The 19892-nt window shown below is 32.8% G+C and overlaps 2 protein-coding genes across 4 annotated transcripts; both read right to left on the bottom strand.

Moving 5' to 3' along the window:
* Positions 1-499: 499 nt before the first annotated feature.
* On the bottom strand, positions 500-5405 carry LOC113038960 (nuclear factor 7, ovary-like). Of its 2 annotated transcripts, XM_026196779.1 has the most exons (7): positions 4945-5405; positions 3913-4008; positions 3592-3822; positions 2937-2959; positions 2746-2864; positions 1326-1507; positions 500-1196 (listed from the first exon to the last, which is right to left on the bottom strand). In XM_026196779.1, the coding sequence occupies exons 1-7, from the start codon at positions 5308-5310 to the stop codon at positions 966-968; spliced, it is 1248 nt and encodes a 415-aa protein (XP_026052564.1). In that variant the 5' UTR covers positions 5311-5405; the 3' UTR covers positions 500-965. The 2 variants fall into 2 exon arrangements, with proteins under 2 accessions (XP_026052564.1, XP_026052563.1); XM_026196778.1 differs by having other exon boundaries at positions 501-1507.
* Positions 5406-5528: 123 nt separating this feature from the next.
* On the bottom strand, positions 5529-19211 carry LOC113038959 (proline dehydrogenase 1, mitochondrial). Of its 2 annotated transcripts, XM_026196776.1 has the most exons (15): positions 18773-19211; positions 17888-18096; positions 16018-16052; positions 15342-15377; positions 14062-14211; positions 13797-13861; positions 13595-13711; positions 12760-12839; positions 12523-12604; positions 12353-12445; positions 10165-10311; positions 9134-9309; positions 7851-7949; positions 7687-7775; positions 5529-7612 (listed from the first exon to the last, which is right to left on the bottom strand). In XM_026196776.1, the coding sequence occupies exons 1-15, from the start codon at positions 19100-19102 to the stop codon at positions 7422-7424; spliced, it is 1899 nt and encodes a 632-aa protein (XP_026052561.1). In that variant the 5' UTR covers positions 19103-19211; the 3' UTR covers positions 5529-7421. The 2 variants fall into 2 exon arrangements, with proteins under 2 accessions (XP_026052561.1, XP_026052562.1); XM_026196777.1 differs by lacking the exon at positions 15342-15377 and having other exon boundaries at positions 18773-19209.
* Positions 19212-19892: the final 681 nt, after the last annotated feature.

Here is a 19892-nt window from a genome sequence, read left to right on the forward strand (position 1 = left end):
AAATATATAGCTACCTTGTAATTTTTTGGATTAGGGTCCCTTGCATTAGTATGATCATATTTAGTGGCCCATGGCATTTAAAACAGTAAAAATTTATATATATAAATTAGTTTTTTAATATATATATATATATATATATATATATATATATATATATATATATATATATATATATATATATATATATATATATATATATATATATATATATATATATTTCAATAATTTACAAAAATAATTACAAATATTTTTTACAGAACAGTGTATTTCCATTTCAGTTTGAATATAATGAGTTATATAAATTAAAAAATAAATTACAAATTGCATTAACATCTTATTCATTCATAAAAAATATAGTTTTTAATTTAATATACCGTTTACAAGATAAATATTTTTTCATCTCTGAATTAAGTCATGTCTAGGCCAAAGACGTCAAAAAAGGAAAAAAGCCTATTAAAATAGTATTTATTAGTATGATTATAAACAAAAGATTTGAATTTATTTAAAAGGCCTATGCAAATAAGATTCAAGACTTTTATTTGTCGCATACATGGTTATATGGAAAGCATATGACCAGCCGTGAAATGTAAATCAGGTCTGCTCCATGGACAGTGCAATTATTAAAGAATATAAACACAATAAAATTATACAAAATAATAAGATATGAAAAAAGTATGAATAAATTAAAAATCTTATTAAATAAAATGTGCAGGACAGTACATGTACACTTAATAAATATTAAGATGAGCAGGAATGTATAAGAGGAGAATGTGCAAACAGGTTATACAGGGTATTTACATAGCAGCAATAGAGGTAAAGAGTAAATAAATAAAAATTAAAATTATAGAAATTGCTCTGTGCAAGTGTCAATCCAGTCTTGTATATTAAATATCTCAAGAAATAAAGAAAATGAAATAAGTGTTTATTATGCACAACATTTACAACATAAAGTATACAGAATCACATTAACTGTGCTGGTCTGATGCACTTATTTTACCTGGTAGGATCCTCAGACCACAAGTGACACAAACGCTAGAGAAGAACGGAAAGAGTTTCTCTGTAAACGTTGTTGTGAGTGAACACAGATGAGCGTCGGTTACAGGATCAGAAAAAGACACCTTTCCTCGATCCCAGTCGAGTAAAACCCTCACCCTCTGCAGCTTCTCTTTAACCCCAATGGGAGTGTAGGCTTGGTCCTGGTAATATGAGAAATATTCTTGATTTTTGTACCACACGCACCAGACATCTTTGCTAAAGAATGTAAACCCCTTCCTAGGGTTGGATGCTGTGGTTATTCCTACGGTCCAGTGTGTATTGTCGCCAACCTCCACGTCCCAGCAGTGTGTTCCTGAGATGAAGCCTTCGGAGCCCAGAACGCAGGGATAGACGTTGAATCTCTCTGGATTGGCGGGACAGGCGTGAGTGTGTGTGCTCCACGTCAGACCGGTCAGATCATCAGACAGCTTCAGCTCGGGATGTGCAGTGTTGGGGTCCAGAATCACAGGAGCTGATGAGAGAAATAATCAAGAGCTAGAGATCTATCATGGATGCACATGATAAGCAAGAGCTGGGTAATAAAAACACATTTCTTAATTGAGTTTGGATCTCATTTGATTTTATATGGACATATAGACAATCAGGCACGATTCATGTCCATTTTTTTCAAGGAACAAATCTCTGTCGACTTATGCAGTAAACTGTACTACAATAAGCCCTGTTCGCTGGTAAACAAACATGTCAATCGCACACAATGCGGTTTTTATCATAAAAACATTATAATAACTTTCCAATGGTATGTTCCTACTCCAGTGGATGTCATAACTTGTTTTCATCACGTATTTGTTCAGACATTTGAAGAACAAGAACAAGTAAGATAGGCTATTTTCATTATATAATATGCTATAATAAATATATTGTGCATATATAGCGCATATGTATTTTGCACAATTCTCCATTTTTTTCTATGGCCATTGAATGTTTTTTTTTTAGGTGAATATGACATTGTATCGCTGTTTCACTGACGTCTTTCTGCGATTCAAACACGACCCAGAAAAAAATACTATAGTAATTCATGGTAAAGTCAAGTGTTTTAGAACCATTCTATAGTAAAGTATTTGTTGTGGTAATTCTATAGTTGCTGTGGTAATATAACAACTATAGTAACATAAACAAACGCCTTTACCCAATACTGTATTAAGTTTTCTACATTGCTACAATACACTACAGTTTACTGTAGTAAAAACTAAAGTATATGACAGGATTTATTAGAGTTTATCAGTTCACCGTGGTTTATACTACAGTATGCTTTAGCATTCATTAATAATGTGTTATAACTGCTATATTATATACATTATAATACACTTTATGGTTCAAAAACACTATACTAAAAGCATCAAACCACAAAATCTACTGTGATTTATTGGATGAGAAGTACGCTACAAATAGGTCTAAGGCTGATTATACACTGATGCATTGTTACTTGGGCATTTTACCTCTGAGAATGAGTGGCAAATGTATATCTGGATACTTTAGATCAGGTATAGCCCCTGTGTATCACCTAGTTGGCCATTGACGGTAAAATTAACCGAAGCTGCCCCTTGTATCATCAGCCTAACATTTTTGTTCAAGCAAAACCTCAAAACAGCATACTGTATATTGATCAGTTAAGTTCATCTAAGTGAGAAACGATCAATTTGAGAAATCAGTTTAAACCGAGCGCAATATATACTGTACTTAAAGACTCACCGTTTTGGACAATATCTCGCATCTTCAGCCAGACTCTGAATGTGAGGTTGCCCAAGTGATCCGCCACATGAATCAAAGCTGCTGGACTCATGTGAGGCTCCTGCGGTGGGCCCCGGGCTCTGGAAGATCAGTCTGCAGTGGGTTTGAGTTCACATCCATATCAAGAGAGTGACAGGAGGCTGAACACTTACCTTTCCATTGTGGCTTCAAAGCTCTGGAAAATAAAAAGCAGAAAAGAATGCATTATTAAAATGACTGTTTTTAAATTAAAATACAAAAAAAATGCAAACATCTTCAAATTACCTTCAAATATTGTGTTCAATTCTATATAAAAAGGCTACAAAATATCAAGGTGTAAACTGATATAATATTTAATATATATAATATTATATATATTCTTATCTGAATTAAAATGCTAAAAACACATGATAATTTCAAGATGTAAACTGACAAAAATCATTTTGTCCTTCAAATATCGAGTTAATGTAGTATAAATATAACTCTTATCTAATTTAAAATTCTAAAAATAAAGCCAAATGAAATTATTTTGTTTCTTTAAATATTGTGGTAAAATAGTATAAATAATTATTATTTAAAAACTCCTTCTCAAATCCTATTAAAATAATATAATCTAAATTAAAATGCTTAGAGAGAGTTGCAACCTCATCACCCGGGCTCCCAAAGCCTTTATTACCTTTTTTATACATTATATATGTCAATAAAGGCTTTTGGGGCCCATATAGCATCCACAAGCAGGTTTTTTTTTTTTTTTTTGCATAAATTAAATGATATCAAATGAATCTTTATACACTTTGTCAGAATTTACCAGACACGCTCAGTTCTCACATTTAGAAACGTGGCATCTTTGGCTTTCATTTGCTCCTGGATGTGTTTTATTGTGTCTGAAAGAGCTGAGATCTGTGTGTTCATCTCCTCCAGCTTCTGCTTCATCATCTGAGTCTTCTGCTCCTCTTCCTCCCACAGTGTAGTGATTAGTGCCTCTTTTTCGTCGATGAGGAACTGATGAAGCTTCTTAAACTCTGCATTAATCCGGCGCTCCGTGTGCTGAGCTTGAGTCTCAAAGACAAACAGAAATAAGGTTGAGTTGAGTTGTGTGTTGAGTGAGCTGAAGGGACAGTAACTGACCGTGAATCAGTGAATCTTCACCTGGATGTGTTCAACTGCTTCCTCACACTCTCCTTTGACTTCCTCTGTGTGCTTGAGCCTTTCTTGTAAGGACTTCAGCTTGATACTGAGCTCCTCCTACAATTGAAAAAATTAGGAAATCCTACCGTTATCCCTAGATCCATTTGGAAAGTCAGCATGATTCAGGTTTTTTTTTGTCCAAGATATCATATCATATAGACACTTACAGAATTTGTCATTTCTAAATGTAGTGTTTATGCATATATATATTAGTGCTGCCAATGATTAATCGCAATTAATCGTATCCAAAGTAAAGTTTTTTTGTTTGCATAAAATATGTGTGTGTGTACTGTGTACATTTATTACTTAAATACACGCATGTATAGGTTTAAGAAAAATATGTTATTTTTCTATACTAAATGTAGTTATATTTAATACAAATAAAATAAAAATAAAAAATTCAAAATATATAGCTGTATGCATGTGTTTTATATATATATACATAATAAATATACACCGTACACACACACATATTATGTAAACAAAAACTTTTATTTTGGATGCGATTAATTGTGATTGTTTATTTGACAGCACTAATATATATATATATATACTATAAACAAAAAACTATATTAATATGTTATAATAAATGTTAATATTAATAATTTATATTTAAATTGAATTTTAAATATATTTAATACTAAGGGAAATTGTATATTTTATAATAATTTGATAAATATATTGTTTACATAATGTTTATATCCTACTGTTTTAATTGATTATGTATATATTTAAGAAAAATGTTGTTTTTATATTAAATAAATATATTTATATAAAATATAAGATTAAAAAAATGATTTATATATATATATATATATATATATATATATATATACACATACACACTACTATACTATATAAATTAATAAATATATAATTATGTCTTTATTACTATATAATTATCATTTAGGCTATATATACAATAAAAAAATAATAATATAATTTCTAAATTTGTATAGTAAGGTTCTGTTCTGCCTTTGAGTCTTTTCTTACCTTGTAAGATGGCAGAAGTTCACCGATTGTCCTGAACTTGTGCTGATTGTGTTTTTCTGAATCTCTGCACACTAAACACACAGACTCCTTGTCCTCCACACAGAAGAGTTTGAGTTTCTCGCCATGCAAATCACAAACCTCCTCGACGCTCAAGAAGGACTCACACAGGTTCTTCAACACAAGATTTCCAGGAGGATCGGTTTTGGAGGATCTTCTCCTGCAGACGGGACACTCCTGAGTTCTCTTGCTCCTCCAGAAGTCCTGAAGACAGTCTTTACAGATGCTGTGACTGCATGACAGAAACACGGGAGATCTGTAGATCTCACAGCACACGGGACAAGACAGCTCTTCCACAGAGAGAGACATTTCAGTTTGTGAGAGCTCCAGAAACACAACACAAGCCCTCTCATTTCCTCATTGTTGTAGTCTGGTAGTTGGTAGACACGCCATGACAGGAACACAGAAATAAAACCACTTCCTGATGATCCGGTTTGCATAATCAAATTGAACGCTCTGCAAGGATCATTCTAGAAAACAGTGTGCAAACACATCACACCAAAACTAACTCATTTGACACAAGAATATTTTTAAATGACTAGTTTTTAATAGAAAACTCCTTTCTCTCCATGCATGGGAGACCTGGTTATTCATTATGCATGCATTTGTAAAATAACATTTTTGACAGTTGATGACATAACTATACATCAAAATGACAAACTCCAACAAATAAGTCAATATTTGTAATAATTGTTACATTTGATGCGTTTACGTACAGCCATACATTTTCATTTCATTCAGTTAGAAACAGTGCAAAAGTGTCTAGAATCACCTGGGCGTGAGAACGGAGAGCTGTTGTTGCTATATCGTATATATTTATCACATTTCATTATTTACATTAAAAAAAAAAGAGCAGTAGATATTTCAAAGAGCTGAAAGATTCACACGCACACTTCATCCAAACTCATTTCCAAATGCAAAGTACATTTAAAAGCAGCAAGAAAAACAAACAAAAACGTTAACAGAACAGCCAGTGCTAAAACTCATCTGATAATAGACATTTAAAATTGCATGATCAAAAAAATACAAAACATTTAAAAAAAAAAACTGTGCATTGTCCATGTATGTCAGAAATAATCAGGTCAGACCTAAAACGGTATGCAATGAGTTTTAACAAGTACTGTGTTACATTACTGTTACATGATCTTACTGTGCTGCATGGGATCTTTGAAATGAATACAGATGTTTTAGCTGATACTGGTTCAGTGGTACATAATACGAGTGGTCTGATAGTGTGCTGTTCCAAACAGAAGCAGTGAGATCAAGACACAGGGGAATGATTCACAGCGGATTTAAAGACAACATGAAATCAGTCCATTTACAGTCTTAATAACTCGTCCATGTCTAACATCACTTATCAGTTCTGTTCATGCAACTAAAGTTTACATCATAACTTGACATGTCTCACCCAATTAATGTCCTGGGGCTGTTTGGATCAAGACTGGTCATATGTTTTTAATGTAGTTACATAAAAACATAGCTACGTCTACATTGAATACAAAAAGTACGACTGATTACACTTGGCTAACTGATAGTCTGTCAGACTAGTCTTAATAAGTTTACGCAACTGGCCCCTGTCCTGTAATATTTCCTACTGAAGTTCATTTCACTTTCGGTTTAATAAAATAAAACATTCAATATATATTTTCAAATGTTTGCTTTTCATCAGACGGTTTGTAGTGGAATGAAATACAAAAATAAAATAAACGTTAAAAAAAGGCTATTCATCACATAATAAATTATGTTATCGATATAAAATACAAATATATTTAAACAATGTTTTTCTATCTTTTTGCCTTTCATTGGACAATGTGGGATTAATAATTAGAAAATAAATACAAATGATATATTTTACAAATTGTTTGCTTTTCATTGGATAATGGGTTTTGCGGTATAAAATATCATTTATATTAAATCAGATAATGGGTAGGATGGGAAAAATACAATAATAAAAAAATAACAATAATTTTTTTAACCAGATAATGGGTTTTGTGGAATTTAAAAATAATAATAATTTCAATTTGTGCGTTTCATTAGATTATGAGTTGTGTTGTATAAAATAAAACATATTAAACTGAAAAATGGGATGTGTGGGATCAATAAAATAAGAAAAAATATTTTGAAATGTCTGTTTTTCATTAAAAAAACAACAACTATCTATCTACAAAAACAACGCATTTCTAAAGGTTTGCTTTTCATCAGATAAAGTTCCATTGTTTCACTTTCTGTTTCACGTCACATTGCAGAAGTTAAAGGCATTGCAAATGCAATTTCATACTGTCTTTAACTCCAGTTTAATTTACAGCCACTGATGGCAATCTATAAAACCTATAAAAAGTCCATCCTGTGCTGATTTTCCCTCACTAACATGGTACTGCTCTGCGGTAGAGAAGGAGGTCAGCTGATGTTGATGCTGTGGTTTAGTAGACAGGTTTGTAGAGCAGTTGTCCACTGAAGAGTCTGCGCTTGAGCTCCTTCCACAGCAGGCTGCGCTCTCGCTGCGATCCCTTCATGAAGCCGCGGTTCTCCTGCGCTCGGCGAGACAGGTACGGGATGACCTCGTTCACCGGGCCGTACGGCACATACTTGTACACTGGGAATCCCGCCTGACCTGCTCACAAAAACACAAACATGTCATGAATCAAGACATCTGCTCCTTCCCACGCTGCTCTGCTCTCCACTCACCCAACGGGAAGCTGATCTGATCACACATCCCCAGCAGCTGTCCAAAGTAAACCTTATTCTCGGTGGGAGAGAGACTCATCTCGTTCATTCTGTGCAGAAAAACACACGTTAGCGATAATCAATCTCTGATCGGGCTGAATGTCTCTTTTTGGCTCGGGACTCACTTTTCCAGCGTGAATTTGACCGTGTCCTCGTTGTGAGACGCCACCATGACGTTTGCCATCCTGTTGTGGTTGATCTCCTCCAGAATGTACTCCAGACACCTTACAGACAGAGATCAGGGTTAATGAAAGCGTCCAGGAATCCATCAAAGACTGAAACATTCCCCTCATAGTGTGCATGCAAATATTTACAGTGTTATTGTGACGCAGGTCAGTAATGTGACACTGACGGGCAAAACAAGCTCGGCACAGTCAAACAGAACAAATAAAATGTATATATGTAAACAATTAATTTCAAATTAGGTTTCCATTGTATAATGGGTTATGGGAAATAAAAAAATTAAAAAATGTTTGATCTTTATTTTGGAAGCGATTAATCGTTTGATAGCAGTAAAAATATATATATTTTTTATATAACAGTAACGTTTTCTTGTATAATGGGTTATTGAAAAAAGTGCAATAAAATTGTAATTAATTAACAGTTAAATTTATATATTTTTAAATGATTACTTGTCACTGGATAATGGGTTATGCTAAACTAATGTAAAAAAAAAAAACACCAATAATATTCTCAAATATTTATTTTTCTTTAGAAAATTTATTATTCAGAATAAAATGTAATTAAATAAAAAAACTAAACAACAAACAATTCATAATTGTTGCTTTTCATTGTATAATTGGCTATGATGAATAAAATAAAATAATGAAATAATTGTATTATTTTATTTAAAAAAATCATATTTGTATCAATAATGGGTTGTGGAATAACGTAAAAAATATAAAATCTATATTTAAGCTATAAATATATTTTTAAAATTTCGCCTTTCATATGATAATAGATAATGTGGAATTGAATAAAAACATTGAAATAATTAATATAACTAAATGTTTGCTTTTTTCAGAAAATGGGTTAAGTGGAATAAAATTTAATGAATTAAATGTATCTTCAACAATTTTTTATTTATTTAAATATTTGCTTGTAATTGCAAAATGGGTTATATGGAATTATTTTTTTTTATCAGATAATGGGCTATATGAAATTATATTACAATATTAATCAGATAATGTATATATATTTTTTTTATGTTATTTTATCATATAATAGGTTAAATACAAAAATATTTAAACAATATTTCAAAAACATCAGTAAGAATTAATATCAATGAATGCACAGTTGTCAAATTATGAAAATGCTGACTGTAAATAAAACTGTGCGGTTGGTGGATCTCATGCTGATCAACGTTTTCTTCCATTTGTAGGATGCGTTTTAATTGCACGGCACGTACTTGTGGTACATCCTGTTGGTGGCCTCATAGTCAGGGTTGATGGGATCTTCATAACCGATCTCTGCCGCGCGAGATCTCTCCTGATACATGTACGCTCCTCTGACCAGCTTGGCACCGAAGTACCAGCCCTCCCGCCGCGACAGCTCCACATCCACCGACACGTTATCATACGCCTCCTGCAAACACGGTCAACACTTGTCATGAGACTCACACACACACACACTAAACAAATAAAACCCCATGGGACTAGTGCCATAAAACCATTAGAGAGATGCACAGAAGGTCTTATGAAAGCCATATAGTGCCATTACAGCACTGTCATCATGATTCATTCAGTGACTGCTGGACTTTTGAGATTCAAAAATGTAAGATTCAATGAATCTTCAAAATGATTACATTTTAATTTGCATCCGTTCCTCATTTGAATTTTAAGAACTGAAAATTCAACTGGGATGTCATTTTTGAAACAGCGTGAACATTTTGTTGAGCTGAACTGTAAAACTTACAAATAAATAATTACATTTATTGTATATTTTTTCCCATATACATATACATATATATACATATATGATATGATATTAAATTAAAAAGGTTACTAATGTTAAAATATTAAATTAATATAGATCACATATTCTAATATAATCATTGTTATTTTTTTGTTTTTAATTATTCCAATTATTTTAATTATATATATAATAACTGTAAAAACATATGTATAAATCAGTTTTAAGTATCGAAAGAAGCTGACACAAAAGTCAGACGGACGACAACTTTTGATGCTTTTATGTCATTTTTGGGGCAGCCTGAACATCCTTTTGTGTTGCACAGAAGAAAGGAAATCTTACAGGCCTGACATAACTTGGAGAGAAGTAAATAATAATGACAGAATATTATTTTTGGATTAACTGATCCTTTAGAAAATCTTTTTTTTTTTTTGGCAGGATAAAAGAGAAATCTGGGTGTGGAAGCGATGTGAAGCCGTAGGTTTTGAGGGTGTGGACGCGTGTGTGTGTGTGTGTTTGAGCGCTCACTCTCAGGTAGCACTGGTAGGTGTTGAAGATGTTTGGTTTTTCTCTGTTGAAGATCCTCTGCATCTCCAGCGTGAGTCTGCTGATGGCCGGCTGGAAATACGTCTGTTCTGCGTCCACCATCAGCCTCACGCCGTTCTCCACAGCGTGCTGGAACAAACACACATCAGCTTAGACGACGCCTTTCAGCTGTAATAACACGGTTACATAAGCAGAGCGCCTGCAGGACACCATTACTGCTGGCACGCTCAACAACACACTCCAAGAGAACAACTAATCTAATTAATACTCTTCATTTCTCAAACTGAAAACAGGTGAAGAATCCAGCAACAGAAAAATACATTTCACACACACACACACACAATTCCATTTATTTGTATATTTTTAAAGGTATTACACTTATGTATTTTATGTAGAAATTTAACTTTATTACATTTAAAAAATATATATAATTTAAATACATACATATACACACATATATTATATACATACACACACACACACACACACACATATTATATACACACACACACACACACATATATTATATACATACACACACATTAATGAACTTAAAATAAGTGAAATATAAACAAATAAAATATATTTATGGTATAGTTCTGGCATATTTGACTTATTTGTATTTTTTAAAATATATATTCTGTATAAATACATTTTATTTATTTATTATTAATGATTTAAAAATATATTAAAACATAAATATAATTCAATAAAGTTTATTAATAAGTTATAAATTATATTATTTATCATCATAACCAGTGATTTAATCAATACTAAAATGATTATAATGAATATATTTTGTCATTACATTTATGCGTTTACAAATTATTTTACATTTTATTAAATTAAAATCATGAACTATTTTAATTATACAAATTCAATAATTAAAACAGATTTTCATATAGATATTATTGGCCACTAAAAAGCATTATGATCTTTACAAGTGTCTTCTGTGTAATGTTTCATAGTTTCATGAATTCACAAGCTGAAGTGCTTTAGATAATTGACCTCAGCATTTGCAGATAAAAACACTTTCATTCAGACCTTCAAATGTACAATTTATCTGCTGTCTTCTGTCATTATGGAGATAAAGACCAGAACTAGTTTGTATTTAGTTAAGTGTAGCTTCCTTGCATTTGACATTGTATTTTTAAAACCATCAGGGTGTTGTGTGTTTATCTCACAGAAGATAAGAAGTCAGTCTTGTGACGCTGAGAACAGGCTTTTTAAAAACCTCCTGAGCAATGAGAAGTAACTGACTGTGCTATTTTATTGTGTCTTTGTTTTATCGTCCACCTGATTGCATTCCTGTGTTATTCAATGCTTAAACTGCAGTCAATGTTAAAAAGTACTGAGCAATACTCTTCCACCAGAACTGCTTCTAACAAGAGTTTATCTAGAACGTCTCCTTGGTTAAGTGCAGATGTGCAAACACTAACGAGATGGAAAATGAGACGCTCTTGCGTCAAACGGTGAAATGTAGTGAGGACATTATTTGGTTAATGGCTGATCTGGGTCAAGTCACTCTGAGAGAGTAATAGCAAACATCAAATGCACACAAACACACACAGATTGGAGAAACCAACCCATTTCTGGCGTAACATTTGTCAATTTTAAATATTTAGCAACTTTTGCAATCTCTTCATGTGCCAAAACACAAGAAAACGGTCCAACAAATCTAAGGCCATTAACCTGTCAGTTTTTACAGAAGAACTAAATTTTTTTTTTTTTTTTTTACACAATTAGAATTTATTTTTAAGATGTTTCTATTAAATGTACAATTATTTGTATTTTTTTATTTTATTTTTTATTTAAAAACATAAACATGGCGTGTTTTATTTTTAATTGTATTAAATACAAATTCTTTTTAATTACATAATTTAATACTTGTAAATATAAACTTTAAAACTAATAAATTCTAATTGTATGTAATAAATTCTAATTGTAAGTAATTTTAATTTGCACTTTTCAACTTTTTTTATTCAATTATAATTGTTTTTAATTCCATAAAAATTCATAATTTACAAAAATCTGACAAATGCAGACTAGCCAATGGACTGTTTCCAGGCTTCAAATATTAACATCTGATTTCTGTCCTAATTTATATAACAGAATAAGTTTCAAACTGAATTTGACTGTTAATAATGTTTGGTAAGATTTGGTGAAATACCTTGGCGAGGACGTCCATTCTCTGTAGCATCCTCTTCATCTGTTTCTCCTCTTCATCAGTGAATTTGCTCAACAGAGGCTCCAGGTGACCGCTCTTTGGACATACAGACAGTTCATATGAGCTGAGCAGTGTGTGTGTGTGTGTGTGTGTGTGTGAGAGAGAGACTGTACCTCCATGTTGGGCACCACCAGCAGGTTGGAGATCTTGGTTGTGTCATTGATGAGGCTGTTCCAGTCCAACAGATCAATGGTTCTGCAAGAACACAGCAGAAACAATGGTCAAACACACACAGGTCTAGCTTGGATTATACCGAGTCAGTTGAAGTGTAAGAAGTAGAGATCTGTAATGAGTGTAATACACTTTAGGGACTGGGAAAGTAAGCTGAAGTGACAGTCGAGGAGTTTTACCCTGATGAACCCAGTTTCTCTCCAGTAAACCAGTTCTCAATGTCTGATTTTGCACCAACTCCCAGCTTGATCAAACTGTCCTAGAGGTAAAAAAAAAAAAAGATAAGAGAAATACATATATATATATATATATATATATATATATATATATATATATATTTTTTTTTTTTTTTTTTCAAAATAAGCCTTTTCTATTCACCAAAGACTATATTTATTTGGTTTAAAAATACAGTAATATTGTTAAATATTATTACAATTCAAATTAACCAAAGACATTTTAAAATGTAATTTATTTCTGTGATCAAAGCTGTATTTTCAGCACCATTCCTCCAGTCTTCAGTGTCACATGATCCTTCAGAAATCATACTTATATACTGATTTGCTGCTTAAGAAACATTATAATGTTGAAAACAGCATTGCAGCTTCATACAGCATTTATTATAAATAACATTTATTTAAAATGGAAATCTTTAAATATTATATAAAAAATATTAAGTATTAACTACAACACAAACTGATTTTAATTTTTTTATTTTTTAGCATATAATAATATTTTACATTTGTTTTTACTTAACATGCATATTAAATACAAAAAAACACATTTACTTTCTAGATAAATTATTTTCTTAAACCAAGCCCCATAACATTTCCTGCTGAACATAGATAAACAGAAATCCATTTTGAAATGTAATTACAGAATTGAAATGCATTGCAATGTTTTGTGAATGAAAGCAAATTAAATATTGACCACACTAAAACACTAACATCCCGAACCCTGTCAATCATCTACTCTTCACAAGCGTTAGAAACAGAGCCTCGAGGGTAAAGCACAAACCTGCAGCTGTTCCAGCTCCAGCTTCTGCTCCAGTATCGCCATGCCCTCCTTCCCCTGATGAGACGCCAGCAGATTGAAGAACCTCCTCCACTTCACCAGGACCTCGGAGAACTGCAGCTTTAGGAGAAATCGAACCCAGATGAATCACACAGACACAATCGTACTCGACAGAAACTTGGGCGAGAGAGAGAAAAGGAGTTACCAGGAACTGCGGCCGGCCCAGTGCCGTCATCTTAATAGCCGAGAACCCATCCACAGAGCTTCCAGCTACAACACAATCACAGTAAAAGTCAAATTTGGTGTTCGAATCAGAAATTGCTAGTAAATTTCACAAACAATTTGAAAGAAATGGCAAGTAATGCATTGACTTAGGAAGTAGAAAACAAGAAATCCAATTTATAACTTTGAAAAGACTTTTTTTTGTTTTTTTTTTACAGCGTAGTTGTTCATAATAATATTCCGCTCACCGGAAGCTTTGATGCAGTTGATGAAGGTCTCCATGTGATGGTCACACTTGGCCTCGTCTGCGTAGAAATACGTGCGAGCGCTGATCACTCCTCCGCGCCGATCTCCGAACTGACGATGAGCTTTGTACTTCTTCTCACGATGATCCATACCTGAATGTGCATTTTAGAAATCACAGTCAATTTCTGCGACCGTTTTCAGGTCATGCGGCAAAAAAGCTGTCAGAACCTTAAAGTCCATAGAAATTTGAGTTCAAAGTGTAATTATGATTCAACAACTTGGATTTTTGGTTCCATAATCAATGTATTTTTGTGCATAACTTGAGTTGTGTTCCGGTCATTTTTTTTATTTGATCTTATTTATGTACACCTTTTTGTTTTTAAAAAATATGATAAGTTAAAATCTTTGTACATTTTAGGGCTTTTTCTTGATGTTCTCAGTCAAAAATGTCCTCCCTTCAAAAATTGTTTTAATTAATTTATCATGCTATATTACAATATAGGATTTAATCTTTTTATCAACTTGTTTTCCTTCAATTAGTACAGATCTGAGCTTATTAAACTCGAGCGAAGGTTGCCAAATAATGCTTTTTATTTTTATTCAAAAACTGAGATAAGCTCAGAGCAACGAGGCCGACGGTGAATAACTTTCAAACACAAAAACAAAACATATGCTAACTGAACAAAAACAAGCTGATAAAAATATTGAAATGAAGATTTTGTAATAATATAGCACAACTGCAATTTATAAGCAGTTTTAAAAGGCTGGTTGTTTTTGACTGGGAACACCAAATTTGAAAGATTTTCAGCAGAGCACAAGGTTTAAAAATTTTGAATTTTTTTTTGTGAATTTTGATTTAATGTTGCCTTTAATAGAAATATGAGTGAGTGTGAGTGATCATGCACATCTAGAACTTAAGAATGGTTATTAATACTGAACAGCTTTTTGCCACATGATGGCTGTGGCCAAAACCTTGTACTGCATCACTTTCCATAATGCCTTATAGAGGAAAGGTCTGAGAGACAGAACACCTCATAGACTCCAGAAACATGAGCTTGCAAAGTTAATTTCAGCCCCTTCACCAGGAGAGCCCATGGTTAAACCAGCCTTAACCAGTCTGAGCGAGTCAAACAGCTAGAGCCCCTAACACACACACAGCAGGCTATTTCAGCCTCAATGACTGAGTCAACACGCTTCACGAACCCCCGAGGAGACACTGCTAATGTTACAAAAAACCCAGCCAGATGAAATATCGACAAATAAAACATAATGTACTATGTACACTCATTGTCCTGAAGCAAGCGTGCACTGGTGTCCACTGAAAATCAAACAAAACAAATGTTTACTTATTGCTTTAAAAAAAAAATACTAGGGACATTATCAGATTTATAAAAATGAAACCTATTAATATAAACACTGAAAGTTTAATACAATTATATAAAATCATATATAAACAAGGAAAAATGGAAAAACAGTACAACAATTTTTAAGTAAAAAAAAAAAAAAAAAGACAAAAAAACTACAAAGAAAGAACAACAACAGAGAAACAAATTAAAACAATAGCCAAGTCAAACAAAAACAAAAAATAAAATAAAAACAACACAAAATAAAAAAAACAAGGTGATGAAAATAAAGCAAAATACAAAAACAGCACAAATGAAAATGAAAACAAAAAGCTAAACTTGTCCAAACAGAATAATAAATAAATAAATAAATTTAATTTTATTTAAATAAAATAAGAATTAAATAAATTAAAAACTAAATAAAATCTTATGATGAATTAGACATTTTTTCACTTCGTAACACTGTGTAATGAGCTGAACTGACTCAGGAATTAATTGTACATTTATTATGATCACATAGGCCAGATTTATTCAAAGCAGCAATTGATCGTCTAGTTTTCAAATGTTTAAATGTAGTTCAGATATTTTTAATTTAGTGTCATTTATTCGACTTACCATGACTCTCTTTCTCAGCCTCAGAAACACAGGAGCTGAAAAACAAGATGAAAAGAACATGATAAAGTGGAAAGTTGTGCTTTATTGATGCCAGTTCAAGTTTCTGTAAACATATCACCTTTAAACCATGACATTTTAGACCTGAGCTCCTCTCAGCCCTGCTTAAAAGAGGCGATAAATTCACTGGGGGTCATTAAATGATGCAACACACACTGAACACTCTGCCAGAGACACACATGTTCTGGACTCGCTGGGAACCCGTCTGATTCACAAACACTTTCAGAGCCATGCGTCACTCACTTTGCAACACGGGTCTCAGTCAACAGACTGAATCAATATAAAATCAATTTCAGAGCAGTTCAGAAATTTAGAGAAGGATCAAAATTCTTTTTTAGAATCTTCTTGTTTCCATTCTGGCTGCGAGGGAAATTAAAACAATCCAATGCAAAAAAACTGAAAGCAGGTAGACTCTAATGCGAAAGCATGTAAATGGTAAGTATGTCAAGTATTTGACCCGACCTTCTGTGCAAACAAGACATTCATACTGCAACACGTGCTCGTGAACTACTGTGAACCCTTTCAATGCTGCAAATACTGCTTGCAAAAATTTAGATATTTTTAATATAGAGACAAATTCTTTCATGATTTTTATAAGGTAAAGGTATTAGTAATATTTCCAGATGAACACTTACTGGAGTGAAACAACTTTACCCGAGTAACTTTTTTTTTTTTATATATACATGTAAGATGCAAATATTTTTTTCTAAAGATTCAATAATTTTCCTGACTACGTTTGCATAGGTCAGGCTTTACAGGGTACAGACATCTCATCAAAGTGGAAATATATATATACCTCAATAAACCACAATGAATAAGATGAGTCACATGAATGTCATACCAGATACCATTTCAATGAGTCACTCGATTTAAAAATAAATAAATCATTCATTCAGGAAGCACAAGCAGAATACTTACAGAGGTTTGCTTTAAAACATCTAACCTCAATTAAAAGTTATAGAAGTACATGTAGTACATGTAATAATGATGCACGGTTTATGAAAGATGAAAATGACTCGCCTAAAGCAATCAACTTTTATTGCACTGAAGACATTTGCTTGTTGTAACAGTTTTTATTATGTCCGTTTCGGAAACCACAGGGTGTAAAATATTCTCAGCAGTCTAATTATTTATTACGGAGAATAATATTTGTCTTGTTTTTGAATATGTTATACAATATGTAATTCCCTGAGAGAATATTCTAACCGAATACTAGGTCAAATCTTGCCCAAAACATCTTACATAACTGCAGCATGTGTGTGTGCGTGCATGCATGTGTGTGCTGTTACTCGGCAAACTGGCATTTTTTCCTTGAACAAAATGAAAGCACATTCCCACGGGGAGTGGGATGAAACAAGCTTCCCTTTTGTGCTTTTATAACCTAAAGAAATCCTAAAAGAAATGTATTGAACTAGCAGCTCAAAAAGTATTCCTAAATAAAGAATGAACCTCATTAAACAGTGTTGTTTTATATTTCTGGCTATCTGCGCCACACCTTCAAATGTCAACTGCTGGTGACAGGCTCGGAGTTACTCAACACGCTGGCCTGTGTTTCCTAGCTCAGCCTCATGTGATCGTGAGGAAGGAGGAAAAACACCTCCTTTTTTTAGCCAATCAGGTGGTGGGCCTTGCCTGAAACTAACCAATGAGGAAGAAGGTAATGGGATACTGTTTCCATTTGCCCAGCCAAGAGTGTGAGCAGGATTCAGGGGCACTGACGAGTCAAAACTCTGGCTGGAATTCAATGTCATGCATCTTTTGCTCTCTGTGTAGGACGGAGGACAGGACAACTAGGTCTTGGGTTCATACTCACTCCATCTCCTTCTTCTCAGCCTCTTCTTGAGTCAGGTCCTCCTCCACGCTGTAGTCCAGCACCGAACCCACACCAAACGCCTGGTTCTTCTCGATCAGAGGTTTGATGGCGTTCTGGTCCTCGCCTGCCACAAACTGGCCGTAGAAGGTCATTTTCATCAGTTTCTCGAAGAGCTGCTGACCAAAAACCTTCCTACTGAGGTCCGTCAACTGTGGAAGGAAAAATGAGGAATATGATGTAATTAAACAATGCTACAAACTAATTGCCTAGTTTCTGAAACCAAACAGATGTGTTTAATATAACTGTACAACATAATTGTGAAGATTTTTATTTAAAATAAATCTTAAATAATAAGATATATATTTTATAGTAAGGTATAAGGGTATATTTTATAATTGGTTAACTAATATTATATATATATATATATATATATATATATATATAATTTGTATTTTTTTTTTTAGATTTCTACATACTTTATTTTTATTTATTTTTAGTTTAAATTCATTACTATAATATATATATATATATATATATATATATATATATATATGATAAGAAAAATTTACACATCTCCATTCTGGCTAAACATATAATGTATGTTATTATCATATATATTGACATATACATTACAAGAATAAATGAATAATTGACAGACGGACAGATATATAATATTTATTTGTAAAATATAAAATTAATAATAATAAAAAAAAAATATTAAAAACTGAATGAATAAAAGTAAGCAAATTATTTTAATACGCGTATTCAAATAACACCACAAAAAGGGTTACATTTAAGAAAATAAATACATGAAAAGTAACATTCACTCCAACTAATGTAACGGAGATCGATACTTTTTTTTCTAAAAAATCTAAAGTAACTCGCCTCTTTATTTTTGTCAACCAGGAAGTCAAAGGTGCAGAGTTTGAAGACCAGCAGACTTCTGAGGAGCTCCAGCGTGTCTTTGCTCTTGTAGGCTTCTTGTGTGTTGTCGAAGTCGATGGAGATCCTCAGGCGCTCCGTGTGCGCTTTGCGACGGATGAGGTCCACCTCGCAGGGTTTCTCCAGCACCGTGCAGGACGGAGCCAGCGGCGCTTCTTCGCTCTTCTGCTCTTTGTGCTGCGTGGATGCTGCTGCTGAGGAGCGAAGCCTCGCGCCAAACACACGAGCCGGCCTCACTCTGGCCACAGCGGGGAGAACTTTACAGTAAGACATGTTTATGAAGTTAAGTAGATGCGTTAAAGGAAATAAGCCAGTGCTTCTTGTGACGATGGAGGTTTCTAGATGAATGAGATGGCAACACCCCAAACTGGAGGGTGATTTAAGCGCTTAAAATATGCAAATATGTTGCAACGCTCTGAGTTGTGATTGGCTCACGATCTGTGACGCACCGCCCTCCCACATTGCGTAACTTCATACAGTACAGTAATTTATACTAAACATCTAATATATATATATATATATATATATATATATATATATATATATAAAGGTTTTTATTTAATTTGGGAAAATTTGTTTGGATATGTTAATTTAAAAAAAGCATTTACAGAAAAACAAATTGTATTTAATCTCCATATATTGTTAACAACATTTTATATACATAAATGTAAATGTAAATGTCAGGAACCACTGTTTTATGTTGTGAAATACAGCATTACTTTGGGACTATTTCTAACTCAACTCTAACATCTAACTCAACAAAAAATATTTAAAAACAGTTGACATTGGTAAACTGTTTAATCTTTCTCTTTTAAATGTAATGTTTTTTGTTTCATTTTAGACCCATGTCTAGTAATTTAGCTGTTTTGTCATTGCAATTTTTTTATTGTTGTTTTGTAGTTTTGTAACTTTTTTATTGGTTTATATAATGTTTAAAAAAAAAACACCTTATATTTATTTTGCATTACAAATGTTTCATCCACAAGAACACTTTGCCTAAAATTAATCTCTGAAATTTCTAATCTTTTCTTTTTTTCTGATGGTTTCTTTACCACTTTTTTAG

The sequence above is a fragment of the Carassius auratus genome, chromosome 21 (assembly GCF_003368295.1).
Source record: "Carassius auratus strain Wakin chromosome 21, ASM336829v1, whole genome shotgun sequence".
NCBI lineage: Eukaryota > Metazoa > Chordata > Actinopteri > Cypriniformes > Cyprinidae > Carassius > Carassius auratus.

Coding starts and splice junctions, on each gene's coding strand:
- LOC113038959 (XM_026196776.1), bottom strand. CDS start 19,102: ATGTCTTACTGTAAAGTTCTCCCCGCTGTGGCCAGAGTGAGGCCGGCT. Junction 13,712..13,796: donor TGGGCCGGCCGCAGTTCCTG/GTAACTCCTTTT, acceptor TTTCTCCTAAAG/CTGCAGTTCTCCGAGGTCCT. Junction 7,776..7,850: donor GTCAAATTCACGCTGGAAAA/GTGAGTCCCGAG, acceptor TTTTCTGCACAG/AATGAACGAGATGAGTCTCT.
- LOC113038960 (XM_026196778.1), bottom strand. CDS start 5,310: ATGTCTCTCTCTGTGGAAGAGCTGTCTTGTCCCGTGTGCTGTGAGATC. Junction 4,009..4,944: donor AACTTCTGCCATCTTACAAG/GTAAGAAAAGAC, acceptor TTTCAATTGTAG/GAGGAGCTCAGTATCAAGCT. Junction 2,960..3,591: donor AAGATGCCACGTTTCTAAAT/GTGAGAACTGAG, acceptor TTTATTTTCCAG/AGCTTTGAAGCCACAATGGA.